This window comes from Schistocerca gregaria, chromosome 4, assembly GCF_023897955.1.
Source record: "Schistocerca gregaria isolate iqSchGreg1 chromosome 4, iqSchGreg1.2, whole genome shotgun sequence".
Classification (NCBI taxonomy): domain Eukaryota; kingdom Metazoa; phylum Arthropoda; class Insecta; order Orthoptera; family Acrididae; genus Schistocerca; species Schistocerca gregaria.
Genome location: NC_064923.1, coordinates 354685239 through 354707060, shown reverse-complemented (window position 1 = coordinate 354707060; position 21822 = coordinate 354685239). Strand labels below are relative to the sequence as shown.

General features: G+C 44.4%; 1 protein-coding gene across 1 annotated transcript in view; it reads left to right on the top strand.

Moving 5' to 3' along the window:
* The window catches only part of LOC126267730 (methyl farnesoate epoxidase-like), a 374659-nt gene that overhangs the window by 213664 nt on the left and 139173 nt on the right, over window positions 1–21822 (top strand). Inside the window, exon 3 of the mRNA XM_049973032.1 lies at window positions 11129–11347. Coding sequence (XP_049828989.1) covers window positions 11129–11347 — 219 coding nt within the window. The remainder of the gene's footprint in view (window positions 1–11128; window positions 11348–21822) is intronic.

The window sequence follows — 21822 nt, the reverse complement described above, 5'->3', positions numbered from 1 at the left end:
GCGGTGTTGATGCTATTCACACACTGTCGAGCAATTCTTTTACAGATAGAAATTAGGTACGGACTACAATCTGATGTAGTGGTAGTTTGGCTTTATGATTCAGCAGGCTACGCATAGTCTCTGCAAATTCTAGAACCGTCTGCTCATCTGTGCCGCCGAAACAGAACTCGACAATTCTCAAATATGACTAATATGGTAGGCCGGAGGCGTCGTTAACATAAAAACATTAGGGGCTATGTATGGAATCTCAGTGCCATTCCCAGCTTGGTGAACTTGTCGTTCTCTCTGGAAGCGAAGTTGCACTGCGTGTCTTCGCTAGTTTAATTTTCAACGAAATTTTGAGCCTATATTTTCTGTCATTTCTTATGGATTCTTGTATAGAAGACATTCTTGATCTGGTACTTGATGTTATTCATTGCTTACGAGTCTCCCTGTAGACGTTACGTTTTGCAATCGATGCTGTGTTCTTGTTCCTCCATTCGCGTATCTGTCTTTCATGGATAGTGCCATTGACATCGAACCCAAAAAAAAAAAAAAATTTCCAAGTCTGTTATTACGAACAGTATAACTACTGGAGAGTTCTAAAAATGTGAAACATATCTGGCGATGAGTTCTTGGTTTTATTATGCTTAAGACAGAAAAACACAAATAACTGTAACAGTTAACCTCTACGTATTAGTCACTTTCTAGAACAATCAAGGCTGATATTCTTTGCTAGAAATATAACTGGATCTCGGCAACAACACAAGATATGTGCGTCAATCCTCTAACCAGCGATGTACTTCCTGGATGAACAGAATTAGCATACAAAATCCACTTGATGTGTCTGTATCATTTCTGTAATATAATATGAGTGATTTTCACATAACGCGTGACATACAGTTATCAGTTTATGCTTCTGACTCGAGGACAGTCATTCGACATGGAAATTTCAATTAATTTCGTATTTTACGTTGCCAACTTACGTTCTAGCCAGCGTTAGAGCAGTGAGGGAGATACAATGCTGCACTATTACGCTGGCTATGAGATAAAGTTGTTACCTGTAAAGTGGGAGCTGCTTTGGTTTCTTGGTCAAGTCTTGCTGAAGGAAACGTTTTTAGCGGATGTGTTGCGCAGGGTAGCCAAGCAGTCTGCCACGGTTCGTGCGGTTCTCCCCGTCGGAGGTTCGAGTCTTCTCTCGGGCATGGGTGTGTGTGTTGTTCTTAGCGTAAATTAGTTTAAGTTAGATTAAGTTGTGTGTAAGCCTAGGGACCGATGACCTCACCAGTTTGGTCCCATAGGAAGTTACCACCACAAATTTAGCCGTTATGTTACAGAGCTACAAGCAGTCAAATTGAAAATCGAGAAGAAATTTTATTTATAAGTTGTCACATTCCGACACTACTTCATTTTGACACGGGAAAGCAAGTAAAAACAATCTGTTTTGAAGCCGAGAATGAGTAATATCTTCCTAATTCGTGCTGATGAAAGCACGCTCCAGTTACAGATACATAACGTTTTACTAAAATAGACTTTTGTCTTAAGGATAACGTGGTAACCCGAATTGCATTTGAATTAGTACAGTTCATGTTTTAATAGTGTTGTCTGTTGTTTTATTGAACACAACAGTAAACATCAGAGACAAGTTAATCAACAACACTACATTCTCTTACATTACCTAAAGCAGTTTGACAACGATTAGGTAGTTTACTGATTCCACACCTGCAGAAATGTACTAGATCTGAGCTAAAGAAGCATCAAACCAGGAAGTGCGTTTACTGTGTACTATCAACATGTGATGAAATATTGTAGATCGTCTTTCTTACATTGCAACCTGTGTGTGTCTTAGTTGTTGGTGATTAATTCCTCTTTAGAAGTTAATATAAAGACATCATAACTAGTCCCAAGTAGGAACATTGCAATGGAATTCTCAATGAACGAACTCATGTCAATCAAGCAAAAATATTTTAATATTTTGTTAGACCATGCAGTACTACCGCTACCAACTTCCCAACCTTTGCCTGTCGCATGCAAATGTCACATGACGCTTAAATGGTTTGCCCCCTGGCTTATCGAGGCATCCTGAATGTGAAAAATCATTCATGTCAAAACGATATTTCTTGAGGCAAAAAGGTCTTTTTCTGGCGTGTTTTGGCCGAAAGAACTCGCCACACAAACAATACAAAGATTCCGAGCTGTCTTTGTGCCCCCCCCCCTCTACTATCAAAAAGCGAACAATATGTAGATGTTCAGGTAAAAGTCATTGGGGTACAAATTACGGGTGATCGTTGAAAGTATTGTCTGTGTCTTGGAATAGCTGAGTTTAAGAAGCCACTGGAAGCTCTAGTTTGAGATAGAGTTGAAGAAATCGTTGCGATTTATGGATGTTGGAGTGCGGTGTTAGGATAATTGTATCATTGGCATATAGAAGAAGGTATAAGGGAGGAGAGGGCCTAATCATATCAGCAGTGTACGGGGCTATGCGAGAATGTAAAAGGGCAGAGTGAGATGTAATTTGCGGGAATTACGCTTGTTTGCGGTTATATCCACTGAAGAGCCAAAGAAACTGGTACATCTGCTTAGTATCGTGTAGGGCCCTCGCGATCATGCAGAACTGCCGCAAAACGACGCGGAATAGACTCGACTAATGTCTGGAGTAGCGCTGGAGGGAATTAACGCCATAAATCCTGTAGGGCTGTCCATAAACCAGTAAAAGTACGAGGGGGTGGAGATCTCTTCTGAACAGTACTGGGCAAGGTATCGCAGATATGCTCAATAATGTTCATGTCTGGGGGGTTTGGTGGGCAGCGGAAGTGTTAACTCAGAAAGGTGTTGCTGGAGTCACTCTGGAGCAATTTCGGACGTGTGGGGTGTCGCATTGTCCTGCTGGGATTGCCCAAGTCCGTCGGAATGCACACTGGACGTGAATGGATGCAGGTGATCAAATAGGATGCTTACATACGTGTCACCTGTCAGAGTCGTATCTAGACTTATCAGGGATCCCATATCACGCCAACTGCACACTTACAGAGCCTCCACCAGCTTGAAAAGTCCGCTACTGACATGCACGGTCAATGAATTCGTGAGGTTGTCTCCATACCCGTACACGTCCATCTGCTCTATACAATTTGAAACGAGGCTCGTCCGACCAGGCAACGTGTTTCCAGTCATCAAGGGTATAGTGACAGTGTTGGCTGACCCAGTCTAGCCGTAAGGCATTGTGTCGTGTAGTCATCAAGGGTAAACAAGTGTACCTTCGGTTTCGAGAGACATTTCGATGATGTTTCGTAGAACCGTTCGCACGCTGACACTTTTTGATAGCCCAGCGTTGAAATCTGCAGAAATTTGCAGAAGGGTTGCACTTCTGTCACGCTGAACGATTCTCTTCAGCTGTCGTTGATCCCGTTCTTGCAGGTTCTTTTTCCGGCCGCAGCGATGTCGGAGATTTCATGTTTTACCTGATTCCTGATATTCACGGTACACTCGTGAAACCGTCGTACGGGGAAATCCCTACTTCATCGCTACCTCGGTGACGATGTGTCCCATCGCTCGTGCGCCGATTATAACACCACGTTCAAAGTGACTTAAATCTTGATAACTTGTCATTATAGCAGCAGTAATCGATCTAACAACTGCGTCAGACACTTGTTTTCTTATATAGGCGTTGCTGATCGCAGTGCCGTATTCTGCCTGTTTACGTATCGCTGTATTTGAATACGCATGGCTGTACCAGTTTTTTGGCGCTTCAGTGTATGGACAGTAGGATAGGACTCATTAAGATGGACATACTTTATTGTGGATGCATACCTATGGAGTTTTAAAAGGATATCAGAACGTCATCCACTGTTAAAGTACACGAGATGTTCGTCAGAAGAAAAGCTAGGCCAAGAGCCACATTTAGGTGTTTACAAGTATGTTTGTGTTGGGAGATGATTGATTCAAAGATGTTAGGCTGATGGATAGGTAGGAGGAGTTTCAACGGTAGGTTTGTCGGATTTAAGGAGAAATAGGAAATGTGAAGTTTTCGACGGTCATGTGAAGGACCGCACCGTAGAGGCTTGCAAGGATTTTTAGGAAGAAGCAGGGACAGGCTTTCAGGTGGCAATATGAAACACAGTAGTGACCAGGAGCAATATTTTGTTTTTTGTTTAGTATTTGTATGGACTCTTGTATGATCACTGTTAGATTGTCTGTTTGTTGCACGTGCTCTAGGCAGTGGAACTAAGAGAGAGCTGGGAGAGCTGGTGTATTAATAACAGCAAATGGCATCTCGTGTAAGTAGTAAGCAGTTCACAGTTGTATAAACCACCGCAGATGGGGACTTAGCACAGGAGAGTGAGGAAATAAAGATCATAGCAAAATTGGAAATGATGTTTCCAGTGGACTATAGAATTCAATACTATAAACTACTGTCAGTTTCAAGAAAGAAGATGTGGAATAACTTAGTGATTATTTTCTTGTTGAAACAACGATAACAAGTGGTGGAATCCTAAGTGCGGAATACAAAAAATAGGAGTATGGTATCAATCGCTTTTTGGGTAATAGCGTATGCAGTAACAAAAATAAAGTGTCGAATTGGATTAAATTTCGAAAGATTATGACTGCTCTTGAAACATTCTGTACTATACATTACTCGAATCTAATGGGGCAATTGACTGCACATGTGTTTCAGTCAAACAAATTGCATGTACATGACGACATCAACAGAAAGTGATTGGCAAGCTTTAAAGTTTTGTTTCAGTCAAACAAACAGCATGTACTTGACGACATCAACAGAAAGTGATTGGCAGAGCTTTAAAGTTTTCAAACTTATTTTTGCAGGGTCTGAGGGACTTTGGCCGTTCACTTACATAATAAAATGAAACTCCTACAGCCCCTCTCCCCCCCCCCCCCTAATGTGCTTACAGTTCTTTCGTGAGTTCGTGCACAGCACATACGGGACCCTGAGCTATTGCAGTCCACTCTTCCTTCCTGAGCTGCATTTCCTTCACCTTGCCAGTCCCTCCCCATCGTGGCTTATTCCCCACTGTCACCACCTTCCCCTCACTTGGTGTTTTTAGTTATGTCAACATGGCTATCCACCTGGTTCCCGGTATTCCTTGCAGTTTTCTTCCTCTTTCATCCTTTTTGGCATTTTTGGCCTCTATTGTGGTTTGTCATCCCCTTCTGAATTTTCTGTCTTTAGTGTGGGCCATTTGGAGGAGAACTCCCTCCGCAGCATCAACAGCTTGGATTCCTCTACCCACTTACTCCCCCTCTTCATTCTCCACAATGGCCCCCTCTCCTCCCGATAAGTAAATAGCTTGTGTAGCCAGTCCATTTGGTGGGACTGTTATGTACTCATCTGGCTGAGCCCCCTGAAAACTCAGGGACCATAGTGCTGACATCAGAGCTGTTGCCTTCCCATGTATGCTAAGGAATGGTTACTTATCACTCTGGAGCATTGGAACTCCTGGCAATGGCCACCATGCCAGATAGCCATTGCTGTGGCTGGGGAGAGCCCCTGATCAGGGTGGGCGATATCATGGTGGATGCTTGGCGTTTGAAGTGTACCAAGCTGCCCAAATCTGGTTGTTGTCAAACGGCCATCTCTTTAAAAGGTATCACTGAATGCTACTTTGTATGACCCTGCAGCCTTGCCTTCCCCGGTTATGCCCTTGGAGGAGGGCCAGGCTCTCCATTTGGGATGAAACACTTTCCCCACTACCTAGTCTGTACTAAATGGGGGCACATTCACCACCACAAAAACGTTGTTTATTGCGGAGAACATCGAGGATAAGTTTGGTGAAGTGGAATCTCTCAATAAAATGCAGTCAGGCTCCCTGTTGATTAAAGCTTCTTCTGCCACCCAATTTACAGCCTTCGTGATTGCGATCGCCTTGGCACTTGGCGACAGCCCAGTGTCTATTACCCTGCACCAGTCCTTGAACATGGTCCAGGGAGTGGTTTCTCATACGGACCTTTACCTGAAAACTGACGAGTAGATCTGGGCTTATCTGGAGTGATTCAGCATCTTCAGTGTCTGCAGAAGGGTCATAAGGACAACTGCACAGACACCAGTGCATTTATTCTGGCTTTTGAGGAAGATATCCTCCCAGAGAATGTCGAGGTTATATTTTACCAATGCGATGTGAAATCGTAGGTCCTGCCACCCATGAGGTGCTTTTGGTGCTTGGGTTCTAGGCATACGTTTTCCCACTGTACCCTGAATGCTCTGCTGTGTGGTGACTGTGGCCATCAACTCCATTATGTGACGCTCAAGCCGGCCAAAAATATGACTAACTTCACCCTGTGTCGATTTCTTCTATTTTGCCTCTGTTACGTCCTTTCCCCCTCCTACTTCATACTTACCCCATCGCCATCCCTCTGCCATCTCCCCCTCCTCGGTGGTTCTCATGCCCTGCCCTCCAGGTGCCGCTACCTTCCCAAACCAAGGAATTGACCCTCCTTCTACAGGCCCATGGTGCCCCATGGTCGCCTACTCTCTTTCAGTTTTGGATCTTACGGAAACCTCCTCTCCCTTATGCCCTGTCATCCTCAATCTCCGAAACGGAAGAAGAAGAAACGTAAGTCCCAGGACAAGGCCCTCTTCCTGGTTCCCCCTGAGTCTGACATCTTATTTATGGATGTCACCCCATCCTTGTCGGTGACGATCACTGACCAGGTGACATGACTTCCCCTCGGCTTCTTTATGGCTCACCTGGACTCTCACAGCATGATAATTCACTGGAATGCAACAGTTATTACCGTCTTGCTCTTCAAGAAACGCACTTCCGCGATGACTACTGTCGAACGCCTCATGGTTATCGGGAGTTCTGTCGGAAGTGTGCCAGCGCTGGAATAGCGTCTGGAATGGTCTGGTTCACACTGATGTCATTAGTTACTGGTTCCCCTTCATACTAACCGGAAGAAATAGCTGTATGAATGCAAACGACACCAGCAAGCATCATTTGCAAATGTCTGCCTCCCTCCAGGTAGCCCACTTCCTTATGCTGATCTACCTGCCTTAATACAGCAACTCACGTCCCTGTACCTTCTCCTTAGGGACTTCAGTGCACGCTATCCCCCTGTGGGGGAGTGCTACTTCGATGGGTAGTGGTCTTCTAATTGACCAACTTATTACTGTAATTTGTGTCTCCTCAATGACGGCTCCCCTACCCATTTCAGTACCGCTCACAGCACCTTTTCTACTATCAATCACACAAACTCCTTCCCTGCTATTGTGGCTTTCCCACACTGGTTACGCCGTAATGATCTTTGTGACAGTGACCACTTTCTGATGATACTAACGTTCTCCTGCCGCCACCAGGTAGACAAGCCCCAGCGCTGGACATTGTACAGAGCCAATTGGCCCTTATATACTTCAGCTCTTAGACATCTCTTTCTCGGATTGCATTGATACGGTCGTGCAAGACATCTCTGCCACTCTTCTTCATGCTGGTGGCACTACTACCCCCTTTCCACAGGTCCCCCTCGTCGTCCACCGACCCTGTGATGGGCCAAGGACGTAGCAGTCGCTATCCAGGACCACCAATGGATGCTACAACTATTTAAACGACACTATTCACAGACCAACCTTATCGCATTTAAGCGTCTGTGTGCAAAGGGTAAGCAGAGTAAACAGAAATGCTGGGAGTGCTATATTTCCTCCCTGGGGATGTGTACTTTATTGTCGAACGTTTGGTCCAGGCTCTGTAGCCTTCTGGGCCGCCAGCAACAATCTACTGTTCAAGGTCTCATCCTAAAGGACGCCCTGTGTACTGATCCATCAGTCCTTGCAGAACGCCTCGCACAACACTTTGCGACAGCGTCAGCATCCTCTTCCTATCCTGCTACCTTTCTTCATTATAGAATTCAGCTTGGTGGGGGTTGAAACAGGGGGGGGGGGTTTGTTCAGCTCCTGTATTCATTAGACTGTTCATTCTATTCTGGAAACTATGTAATTCTTCTTCGCTTTCACTAAGGATATCAATGTCATCAGCGAATCGTATAATTAATATCCAGTCACCTTGAATTTTAATTCCACTCCTGAAACTTTCTTTTATTTCCGTCATTGATTCTTCGGTGTCGAGATTGAACACTACAGGCGAAAGACTACATCCCTTTTTAATATTGTGTAATTTGCACAACGCGATATGGCGGCAAACCCGTTAAGACTATTTACAACTTAGGTAAGTGATTAACATTGAAAGATCACAGGTGAAAGTAAGTGTGATAGAAGCCATTGCAAATGTGAAATGTTGTTACATTAATAGCCAGCGTAACGGCAGAATGCTGAATGCAAGCACGTAACCGTGCATGCATTGTGTTGCACAGGTGCCAGATACCAGTTTGTGGGTCGGAGCTTGATGCCTCTGGACTTGGTCGGTCAACACAAGGAAGGTTAATACTGGTTGTGGATAACACTGCTGTTCTCGACGGATGATGTCCCATACGTGCATGATTGGAGACAGGTCTGGTGATCGAGCAGGCCAAGGCAACATGTCCATAATCTGTAGAGCACAAAAGGAGTATCTGGGCGAGTGGTGTTATGTTGAAAAACACCCCCTAGAATAGTGCTCATGAATGACAGCACAATGGATTGAATCACCAGACTGACGTATACATTTGCAGACAGGATGAGTGGGATAACCATAAGATTGATCCTGCTCTCATACGAAATCGCATCCTAGACTGAAACTCCAGTTGTAGGTCCAATGTGTCTCTCACACAGACAGGTTGGTTGCGGGACCTGAACTAGCCTCCTTCTAAGCAACATTCAGCCATCACTGGTACCGAAACACAACCAGCTTTCATCACAAAACACAACAGACTTTCACCCTGCCCTGTCACTTGACATCACTATAGTCGCAAATGACGTTGGTTTGGAGTCAGTGGGATGCACGCTACAGGCTAAAGGGCGTTTGGCTCGGAGCTGTCCTTGAAACAACTGATCAGTAACTGTTCATTATGTCACTGTGGTGCCAGCTGCTGCTCAAATTGCTACTGCAGTTGCAGTATGATGCGGCAGAGCGAGACACAGGACACCTCCTGACCACCGCTGCCAGTAATCATGCACTGTGGCAGAATTCTTGCCAAGTTCTTCTGTACTGTCGCAGGAGGAACATCCAGTTTCTCGCAGCCCTGTTATGCGACCTCGGTCAAACTCATTGAGCTGTTGATAATGACGTAACTGTCGCCTTAAAGGCATTTTTCACTAACATCAACTCACCACGTCCATTGTCAAGACGAGTAATTCTCAAGACTGTGACAGCATGTATTTAAAGTAAATCTGATTTGAATCCTCATAGGGGAGCTACTAGCCTCACTCTTTGGAGACTGGTGTGAAATTTTAATAGAAACACGTCTACATCTACATCTACACCCATACTCCGCAAGCCACCTGACGGTGTGTGGCGGAGGGTACCCTGAGTACCTCTATCGGTTCTCCCTTCTATTCCAGTCTAGTATTGTACGTGGAAAGAAGGATTGTCGGTATGCTTCTGTGTGGGCTCTAATCTTCGTTTATGTTGCATAATTCCTTCTTGGTGTTGCGATATATTTTTCCATCAGTGCATCAAAGGAGTCGGAGTATTGTGTTGTAAAGGGCATTTTAATCATTTTAAAGCTGCCCAGTTTGGCTGTTGGTGATGTGACTGAAGTGGAAACGAGAAGGACAACAAGAACTAAACCAAGACCAGGGAAACCACATGTATTGATGGACGCTCACCGTCCAGCATTGCGGAGGATGGTTGTAAAACGTCGCATGAAATCAGCGAAAGGCAACCAGCAGTCCCGCTAGCACAATGATTATGTGTAGGGAGTTAAAAGTTAAAAAGAATGAGTTACAATTCCTCATAAGCCACAAATTTATGTAGTCAATGCTAAGCGACCCTCGAGCTGATGTAAAGAGCGACGCTACTGGGCTGTGGATGCATAGAAACGAGTGAATTGGAGTGATGAATCACTGAATGGTTTGGGTTTGACAAGTTCCTGGGGAAGGCTACCTCCCGTTATGTGTAGTGCCCACAGTAAAATACGGGGAGTCTGTGTAATGGATGTTTTTCGTGGTTAGGATATGTCCCTCTACTGCTCTTTCTGGAGGACAGCCGATTAAATGCGCGTCCAGATATTCAGATTTAGGTTTCCTGTGATTTTCCTAATTCGCTCCTTTGAAGAGGTACGCCCCATTTCTTTCCCCTTCCTTAAAACAATGCAAGTTTGAGCTCTGTCTCGAACGACTTCGATGTCGATGGGACGTTAAACCCTAATATTTGTTCTTTGCGCCTAAATAAAATGGTCGGTAGGTACACATTTTACAGCTTTGTGCACTGCGTACAGTAGAGAAACAATTCGGAGACGACAATTTTTTTGTACCATTGTACCATTGACAGTGCAATGTGGGGGCAATGGTTTGTGAACAATAACATTCCTCCAATGGACTATCCTACCGAGAGTCCGGTCTTGAACCAAATGGAACACCTTTGGGATGAGTTAGCATGAAGACTTTGCTGGAGTGTCCAACATAGCTCCTGATATGGAGGGAACATTTTCTACAATTCCTCCAGTCATTCAAGACTCGTCATTTAGGATGCCCCCAGCACGGTTGAAACTGTCATAAATGCGAACGGTGGACACTACCCATATTAATGCCCGCTAATAACTGTTTGGAAACTTTTCGTAAATTAACGCTACAGCCGGCCGCTGTGGCCCAGCGGCTCTAGGCGCCTCAGTCTGGAACCGCGCTGCTGCTACGGTTTCAGGTTCGAATCCTTCCTCGGGTGTGGATGTGTGTGATGTCCTTAGGTTAGTTAGCTTTAAGTAGTTCTAAGTCTAGGGTACTGATGACCTAAGATGTGAAGTCCCATAGTGCTTAGAGCCATTTGAACCATTTTTAATGTATACTGATAAGCTATGAACACCCAGATTTAGGTTTCTCAAAATCGCCTCTGACTAAAGCTGCGATGGTTTCTTTTAAAATGACACGTTCCGGCTTCTTACTCACTCTTCTCAAATCCGTGCATTTGTTACATGACCACTGACCTCGTCGTCGGCACAAGGATATGTCTTAACCTTCCTTGCTTTCTTTATCCTTTTGTCTTGATACTGAATGTCCAGGTGAGCTGAGCGTGAAACAGTGAGCTGATAGACATGTGATTTGACTGCACAGGTGTAGGGATGGTGGACGGCAAGCTGTGGCAGGAGCAGCGCGCCTTCGTGATGAGACACCTGCGCTCTCTGGGCTTCAGCGGGCCAGCCATGCAGGCTCAGGTGGGGGAGGAGGTCCGCGCCCTGCTGGAAGAACTGAGCGACAGCCGTGAGAGTCCGACGCAGCTCAAGCAACTGCTGCCACCCTCGGTGCTCAACGTCATTTTCCACTTCTGCGCTGGTGAGTAACCCCAACCTTTCACTGGACTCGTACCTCCTCCTCTTCTCACATATATTTCGTTCACCTTAAGAATAAAGTTGATGTAAACAAACAAGAACGAGATGATTGGTCAGCAGCCTTAGCACATGTACAGTGGTGTTGTTACGCTATTGCAAGTAGGTCCTACATACCTCTTAGATAATTTCTTACGATGTTACACTAAATGAAACTTCAAGATGTTCTAATGCGTTAAAAGTTACCAACGTTTTCGTTAATCACACTTCAGCTACGTAGTTTTTAGTTCCATCTCTGTAATGTTGTGCTCTGACTGTAGCGTTGTTGATGCTTGGTGTGAAAATGACTGCCGCTGCTTCCTGCTTAGCATGGAAAAACGTGCGTGGAACAGCGATAAAAAGTAGCGAGATACATATCGTTCTCAATTTTTTCGAAATTTTACAGAAAAATTTAGAGAACTTTCATAAATAAATAATAAAATGAAGGTATTTCTGTAAACGGAATGCATAGCTGAATCGCTAGCGTTGTAGAATGATAGGTTGACGTCCGTGGATCGCTAGTTTAAATATTAGTTGGTTTTTTTTCGTTCGATTTGGAATACCTGTGTCTTTTAAATGTGAAACTTATCAAATATATGCTAATTAATGCACATCTTATCGCCAATTTTTTTTAAAAATGCACGTCTTCTTGTTTATGGTCACATATTCTTTACAATATCCCAGTTTCATTGCAAAAATATATATTCCTAATTATCGCTGTTTTATAAAAGATTGATAATAAAGGTTGTTTAAATTAAGAAAGCATAACAAATTAATTTTAAAACAAAAATGAAAAATCAGATACTCTTCGATTGGACTTTGCCTGTTGTTTTATACCACAGATGTGGTTTTACACGAACCAGGGCTATAAGCGCCGTAGAAACATGGAAAACAATAATTCTCACGGCATCGAGCACACCGTGAAAATGCTGCATCCTTTCATTTGCCACGGTACCACTGCAATATGATGATCTGGAGCCATTTTAATGGATTTGTCGCGAGAAATAACAAGACTTTTAAGCTGCCAGACGTACTGGAATCGATGCACGAAGCTTTGTCACACGTCACTGCCGAACACTTTCGGGGGTACAAACGGCACGTCATAAAAGAGGAGGAGAAAGTATGGCGCTTGGATGGCTTCTTCGATTCTGTTCATTGCGATACTATGTTAGCTAAGAACAAGATCATTTCTATAGTTTCCGTCTGGTCATCTAAGAAGCAGGCGATACTGCTGGAGTTTTGCCGAACCTTGTTAATAATTAAACGACATTTGAAGCTATGGTGTTTCTCTGCTCATGTCTTCTTACGTCTTAACGGCAACTGCTCACGTCACTGAATGTTAATAGCGCCAGCTAGATGCTATGTGCTGTCCAAGTTAAATGGGGCGGTAAAGCTGTCGCCCCGTATTATCGCTCAGTCAAAAATGGTTCAAATGGGTCTGAGCACTAGGGGACTTAACATCTGACGTCATCAGTCTCCTAGACTTAGAACTACTTAAACCTAACTAACCTAAGGACATCACACACACCCATGCCCGAGGCAGGATTCAAACCTGCGACCGTAGCAGCAGCACGATCGATCAGTCGATGTGCACGTAACGCACAGATATAACGTATCCCTATTATCGTACTTGACTGTACTTGAGACAGCTTGGCTTCGGCTGCATGAGAAACGAAATCCAGTAAGGTTCCAGCAAACGCGGAAGAATACATTTTTGTAATTTTAGCTCAGGTTTATTCTTATGACGAACACAATATAATACAAGATTGACTTACAGAAACGGCCTTTGTTAAAAATACATACGAGATGCGGGGCGAGAAATTCCTCATTTGAAACATGCCGCACACAGGGGCCGTTTCCTATTGCTGTGTGGGGTTGCGCGCATTCCACGGGGCGGGACATAACTATCCTTTTTTTTTTTTTTTAAAAAACTTATTTTAATAGCGATCACGTGGTGGACGAGGAGGAGTGTGCAACCGCCATGGAGACTTACATTTCCAATGATCGTTCAGTCATCTCAACCCGGCGTGCATTCTATGTGAACTGAAGATGGAGGGGGGAGAAAGGAAGGAAGGGAGGGGCTATTGATGTCAACTGCATGGGGACTTCATGACGAATAAGCTGAGACGAGTGAAAACGTGTCGCGGACCGAAACGGGAACCCGGGATCTTTCGTTTACCGGGCAGTTCCGTTAACCATTGGACCCAGAGTTTATCGCAATTGGGTGAACTGTCTTTGCAGAATCTTGGCCGACCCACATTCCCACCTAGCGCCACCTACCTGCAGTTCCCGTCCACGTCCACCATCCTCGCTACATTGAGAGTCCCACAGGAGGGGACTCCGCAATGAAGGCGTTGGATTCATTGCCCATCGAGGCTGCTGTTGCCAACGCAGACTGAGACATGTTGGACGCAGTGGGCCGAAAGTTACGATTTCGACTCTACAAATGCACTGAACAGATCGAAGGCCGTCTTCAAAACAGCATTTTCAAAACCTAATGAAATGAAACTTTAAATTTACGCCTATGTGAAGAAAGGAAAATTAAACCGATATTTCCAATACAATCTGGTTTATGAATTTTTAAGATGTGGAAGTACCCGTGCTGCACCCTCTACTTTCCAGGAGAGCGAAAACAACTTTATAGGTTGCCTGACACCGTCTTGTTACCAATTTTGTTGTCACTGTTGTTTTTGTTGTTGTTGTGTTGTTGTTGTGGTCTTCAATCCGAAGACTGGTTTAAAGGAGCTCTCCACGCTCTTCTCATTCTGTGCAAGCCTTTTCATCTCCGAATAACTACTAAAACCCACATCCGTTGGTACCTGCTTACTGTACTCGCCTCCTGGCCTTATGGTTTACGTCTCACTTCTGTACAAAGTTACTCTCCAGACAAATGTCTTCAGAAAAGACTTCCTAACATTTTAATTTATCTTAGATGTTCACAAATTTCTCTCCTTCAGCAACGCTTTTGTTCTCATTGCTAGTCTAGTCGTTATACACTCTCTACTTCAGCCAGAGGAAGTTATTTTACTGCCCAAAAAGCAAAACTTAGCTACTTCTTTACACTATTTCATTTCATTATCTAATTCTCTCGCATCGCCTTGTTTACTTCGAGTACATTCTGTTACCCTTGTTATAGTTTTGTTGTTGTTCATCTTATATCCAGATTTCAAGAGACTGTTCATTCCATTCAACTGCACTTCAAAGTCCTTTGCTGTCTCTGACAGAATTACTATGTCATCGGCAAACGGAAAAGATTTCATTCCGCCTCCCTGAACGTTAATTCTCTTCGTAAATTTCTCTTTGACTTCTTTCACAACTTTCTCAGAGTACAGATTGAATAACATTGGGGGCAGGCTACAACCTTGTTTCATACCGTTTTCAACCACTGCTTCCCTTTCATGCTGCTCACCTCTTGTAACTGCAATCTGGCTTCTGTACAAGTTGTAAATAATCTTTTGCTCCCTGTGTTTTACCCTACTGCTTTCTGAAATTTAAAGAGTACATTTCTGTCAACATTGTCAAAAGCTTTCTCAAAATCTACAAAGACTATAAATGTACCGGTTGGTTATAATTAAACACTCCCTATTTAACATGTTATAATACGGAAGCCATTTACTGTAAGGTTCCCAAACGTGGCAGCTTTAACATCAAGGACATGGTGAAGAGAAATAATGCAGAATCAGTTCACTTGAAACACTTGTAATGTGCTGTTACGGTACATCATACCAATACATACCGGTACCATTACTGCTACAAAAGGGGCTCAACACGGGCCCCTCAGTGTCCAGAAGAGTCTGAAAGCGCAGGATTGCATTCTGCACAGCAGAACGAAGTATTTCCATAAGAATGCTGGCTACCTCTCTCTACCTCTCTTGATAAGTTGCGCTTCAGATCAATACATCTGTGAATGTTCCCCTGGTAAACCCCGTCCTTCATGTAGCTCCACAACCGTAACTTACAGGGAATGAGATCAGATGATCGCTGGCCAAACATTTGGAAACGATCGGCTGATAATTCGGTCGTTTCCAAACGTGTTACGGAGAAGCAGGCGAACTTGTTGATGGATGTGCGGTGGAGCCCCATCTTGTATGAAAATTGTTGAGTTCAATGCGCCTCTCTCCTGAAGGACGGGCATGACATGCTGGTGATGCATATCGCAGTAAAGCTGGCCAGGTACACAGCACGTCTTTGTTCCTTGAGCGCCAACCTGTTTAAAAAAGAATGGGCTAATGACGAACGTAGCCGTGAACCCACACCATACGGTGACACATTCACCATACAGAGGAACTTCATGCACAGCGACTCGAGACGAAAATCCCCACAGTCGGCAATTCTGTGTGTTCACCTCACCTATCAGAGAAAAATGAGCTTTGGCTGTCCATAGGATGGCCAGGACCAGCCCTCGTCAACCTCAGTCCCTGCGAGAAAGCTGACAGCGAAACAAACACGTCGTTGTGCGTCCTTTGGTGCAAGCTGCTAGACGGTATGGATCTTGTGCGGATACTATTTGAGAATAGTCGAAGCACTCTCCGTACAGTGGACCACGGGATATTCAGCTGTGGTGACACAGCACGCGCACTTCCTGACGATAGGGAATTGCGGTCAACGATGTGTGCCATAGCTACAGCGATTTGATCAACCACCTATGGTGCAAAGCGTCTTCAGTCTCTTCCCGGCGCGACGCCCAGTTCTCCAGTTGACTCGAACTACTCTATCATGCTCCACACAGCAGGTAGAGAATGAAGACCCATCCGTAACCTTCCAGACGGCGATATTCGTGAAGGGCAGCTGCGGCATTAAGGTTTCTTTTTTAATTTTTTATAATAGAGCTTTACCAATAATACCCAGCTTATTTTGTCCAAGCTCATGCTGACATGTCAACAAGTGCACTGCGACTGGCAGGTGTGTGGGACTATGAATCACAGTGACTGTCCATACACCTGGTGACCCTATTTGGAAGTGGACGGTGGAAATCATGCATTCCACGCTCTGGACATTAATGCTACCAAATTTTGGTACTCGAGCGGTAATTAGTTTCCGTGTTATAACTTGTTGAATAGGGAAAGTTTAATTATAACCACCCAGTACATTTGCGTTTCCGTAACGTATCTGTTGAGATACGTCGGTGGGCCACTACTGACTCATGTGTGATGTCAAATTTCTCTGGAACCCAAACTGATGTTCCCCGAGGTTGGCAAAGACACCCTCCGTTGTGGTTCGAGCTGTGGTGTGGGAATCAGTATCGTTCAGGCACGCAAGCCACCCTATCTCAGCAATGGCTGTGGTTCATGGGGTATGCCGTCCATTATAAAGTAACAGAAATAGAAACTTCTACACTGTAAAGTAACAGTGTTATATTTATCAAATCCTGTGGAGGTGTTTAGCAGGCCGCGCGGGAATAGCCGAGCGGTCTAGGGACGTTTCAGTCATGGACTGTGCGGCTGGTCCCAGCGGAGGTTCGAGTCCTTCCTCGGGCATGGGTGTGTGTGTTTGTTCTTAGGATAATTTAGGATAACTAGTTTTAAGCTTAGGGACTGATGACCTTAGCAGTTAAGTCCCATAAGATTTCCCTTTTTTTGTTCAGCATGTTTACACTTCCTAGCAGATTATAACTGTATGCCGGCCGAAATTCGGATCTAGGACCTTTTTATCCTATGCCTGTTGCGATACGCCCCTAATGCATAGTAAAGACTCCTTTCTGTGTGCACCTATGTAGTAAAATACAGTCTAAGACAAAAAACAACAAACCACGAAGGAATTATCCGAACGGTATGGAAATCGGTAGATGTGATGTACATGTAGAGACAAATAAATCATTACAATTTTAGAAAAATTGGATAACTTATTCAATGAAAATGTTTCACAAACTGAACAAATCGATATCGCATTGGTCCACCTCTGACCCTGATGCAAGCAGTTATTCGGCTTGGCATTGCTTGACAGAGTTGTAGGACATACACCTGAGGGATGTTGTACCAAATTCTGTCCCACTGGTGTGTTATATAGTCAAAATCCCGAGATGGTTGGAGGGCTCTGCCCATAATGCTCCAAACGTTCTCAATTAGAGACAGATTGGGTAAACTTACTGACCAAGGTAGGGCTTTTAAAACATGAAAACAGGCTGTAGGAACTCTCGCTGTGTGCAGGCAGGCATTCTCTACATCTACATTTATTCTCCGCAAGCCACCCAACCGTTTGTGGCGGAGGGCACTTTACGTGCCACTATCATTACCTCCCTTTTCTGTTCCAGTCGCGTATGGTTCGCGGGAAGAACGACTGTCTGAAAGCCTCCGTGCGCGCTCGAATCTCTCTAATTTTACATTCGTGATCTCCTCGGGAGGTATAAGTAGGGCGAAGCAATATATTCGATACCTCATCCAGAAACGAACCCTCTCGAAACCTGGCGAGCAAGCTACATCGCGATGCAGATCGCCTCTTTTCCAGAGTCTGCCACTTGAGTTTGCTAAACATCTCCGTAACGCTATCACGGTTACCAAATAATCCTGTGACGAAACGCGCCGTTCGTCTTTGGATCGTCTCTATCTCCTCCGTCAACCAGATCTGGTACGGATTCCACACTGATGAGCAATACTCAAGTATAGGTCGAACGAGTGTTTTGTAAGCCGCCTCCTCTGTTAATGGACTACATTTTTTAAGGACTCTCCTAATCAATCTCAACCTGGTACCCGCCTCACCAACAATTAATTTTATAGGATCATTTCACTTCAAATCGTTCCGCACGCATACTCCCAGATGTTTTACAGAAGGAACTGCTACCAGTGTTTGTTCCGCTATCATATAATCATACAATAAAGGATCCTTTTTCTAAGTATTCGCAATACATTACATTTGTCTATGTTAAGGGCCAATCCGCATTCTCTTGCTGAAATGTAAGCCCAAGATAGCTTACCATGAAGGATAACAAAGTGGGGCACAGAATATCGTCGACGTACAGCTGTGTCGTGAAGATGCCGCCGGTGACAACCAAAGGGCTCCTGCTATGAAATGAAATGAAATGGCTCTCCAGAACAGTGTGGTTGGCAACAGTCAAGTTGGTATACCACTGCCGCCCGGGCGTCTCCATACCTGTCTTTGCTGATCAGCGGGGCTCAGTTCGAAGCGGGACTCTACACTGAAGACAATTCTACTCCAGTCAATGAGTTTCCAGTCCAATGACGTATCTGTGGACGCCACAGATAGTGGTGGCACACTAACCGGACTGTCGCCTGTCATTCAGCCTGACAACCAGGAGTGATGGTGTGAGGTGCTATTCCTTTCCGCAACAGGACACCACTGGCTGTCATCCACAGTACCCTTACAGCACAGCGGTACGGCGACTTTATTCTGTGCCCGGTTTTTTTGCCCTTGATGTACATCCATCCTTGGCTTACATTTCATCAGGATAATATCCACTTGCACATGGTGAGACCTTCTACTGCTTGTCTTTGTGTTTTCCAAACCCTACCTTGGCCAGCAAGGTCACCAGATCTCTTCCCGATTGAGGACGTTTGGAGCATTATAGGGAGGGATTTCGGCATAATTTGGCTTGGTATGCCGCTGGAGGACATCCAATAACTCTATCAATCAATGTCAAGCCGAATAACTGCTTGTGTAAGTGCCAGAGATGGACCAACGCGCTACTGACTACCTCAATTTGTGAAACTCTTTCTCTTGAATAAATCATTAAATTTTTCTGAAACTGTAATGATTTGTTTGTCCATACATGCACATCACACTTACCAATTTCTGTCTAATTCGCATAATCCGTTATGGTGAGGCTTTTTTTTCCTTAGAGTGCATATATTGAGAGCTGAAAATTCTTCTTAAGGTACTTGGAGTTTCTTCTGGAAATGAAAGTTACATTCTTTGTCGTAAATTATGTGGTTATTGTAGCAATAGAATTTTACCTGCCGAGCATATTAATGCAACAGTTCCGGGATTTGGACAGATGTGCTGGCCCTGGATGCATCCATCCAGTGAATTAATGATGAGGGTGGTGTGTCAGCCAGCCTGAACATGGTTTAGGCAGTTTCCCACATCTGACGATGTGAATATAGGCTGGTACCCAGATCTCACCTGAGTCACACGAGTCGCAAGCACTTATAAAGTGTTCACACACTTTCACATGACTAACGTTACACGCAGAACGCTGGGGTGCACATATTTCTGCTGCTGGGTAACAGTGTGGCAACAGGAAGGGCATCTGACCACCCCTTAAATTAACCATGCCAGTTAGCTAAATAACCACGCCTACCCTCTGTAGATGTCGGACAGTGACGACAGATAAAGAAGAAGACTGTAGTAATAGAATCTTCATTTGGAACTGAAACTCTTCTCAGTACCCCAAGTCCTCTTTGGCACTCCGTCTTCAGGCCACAAGTGGCCTATCGGGACCATCCGACGGCCGTGTCATCACCAGCTGAGGATGCAGATAGGAGGGGTGTGTGGTCAGCACACCGCTCTCCCAGTCGTTATGATGGGTTTCTTTGACCGGAGCCGCTACTGTTCAGTCGAGTAACTCCCCAATTGGTATCACGAGGCTGAGTGCACCCCGAAAAAATGGCAAAAGCGCATGGCGGCCATGATGGTCACCCATTCATGTGCCGATCACGCTCGACAGCGCTTAACTTCGGTGATCTGACGGGAACTGGTGCATCCACTGCGGCAAGACCGTTGCCTGCAAGTCCTCTTTAATACCGGATAAAAAGTAAACTTCTCCTACACCATTTAAACAGAACCGCAAAAACAATTCTGTTTCCCAGAGGAATCAAATGTATCTGTTATTCATTGAGAAATAGAAGATTTTCTTAAAGAACTAAAAAATTGTTCCGTAGAATAAAAATGCGCTCATCAACATCTACTTTCTGATCATTTAAATACAGTCCTCATACAGAAATAATGTAAAATTAAGAACCCAAAATCTTCCTTTGCTCGGTGAGAATCCGTCTTCAGAATGAAATTCCTTCTTTATTGTAGTTGAAAATCAAAGTGTAACTAGGCTAACAATTATCAAATTTTACTTATCATTTTAAATTAACAAGTGCTGGTAAGTATCCACACCTTATTTCTTTCCAAATTTGATGTTGAGCAGTTATTCCCTACTCTTTCATTGTGCCACACTGAAATTTCAATAATGACTTGTCTTCACCCTCCTTGCAGGAATCAATAAATTTCCCAATTGGCCAATCAGAGTGATAAGTGCTCCTATCACAGCACAAAAAGGGCGAATATATCCTGGGCAGAGTTAGGGATGTACAATAAGGGAACTAATTTTTTGGCTTATCTGGCGACTTCAAAGACACTTCTGTTAACTTGAGATGACACTTCACAACACTCAGTGATCAATGAGTGGAATATATGTAAAACTTCTTCCAGCCATTCTGTGTGTTCCCTCATATCCCTGAAAAATACGATATTGTCTGCCATGTAAACCATAGAGTGACATGGCTTCAAATCTCTTAACACTTCTTGTAGCAACAACGACTAAAATGTGGTTAGAGCTTTCTTTAAACCAAATGGAATTTGCTGGTATTGGTACTGCGTCCAGGGAGCAGTAAACACAGTCTTTGTCCAGCACTACTCTCAACTGACGGTAACCATTCTTCAGGACTACAGGACGAGCATTAATAAAACCCACGAACTGTAGGAATAGTGCGAAATAGAGGCAAATGGTTTATGAACTTGTGTCCGCAAATGCATCATTGCAATTTTAGATGGCACTGACGGAGGAAAATTCCTCAGGCCACGTACCACGTGTTCCATGTGTGTTGTAGGCTGTGCGAGTGACACAGCTTTCTCTAAGCAGCACTATGGTCCGATATGCACGTCCATAACAAGCCGTGGTGGTGTTTATGTATGGTCAAGCAGATGGCAGCACAGCAGTACACCCTCACAGCCACCAACCACATCACACAACATTTCGAGCCCTCTTTGGGAATTTGTGTGGATACTTTTAGACAGACGAACGTGCAGGGAAGCAGCGGACTGTGCATACACCAGATTTGAAGGACCGGGCTCTGCAGGATATTGAGACAAACTGTAGTACAAGCTGCAGGCAAATGGCCAACGAAAATAGTTTTGCCAACGTACGACTGTATGTATCCTGCATAACAACCATTACTATCCCTATCACGCGTAATGAGTGCAAAGATTATCACCAGCAGATTTCGCTGTATGGGAAGGATTTTCTTGGTAGTTTTTGTACTAGACCATCACAATTATGAGATTACCGTCATCAGTTTTCCTTGCCGACGAAGCAACCTCTACCAGAGCTAACATAATCATCAACTGTGGGCTACAGACAATCCTTTGGGAATGCTTGACGTACCTCATCAGCAACGATTCAGTATCAATGTGTGGGCAGGGATTCTCGGCGATCACACACTAGGACCGGTTATTATCCCAAAACACCTCAATGGAGGAACATACCTGGACTTCTCGTGA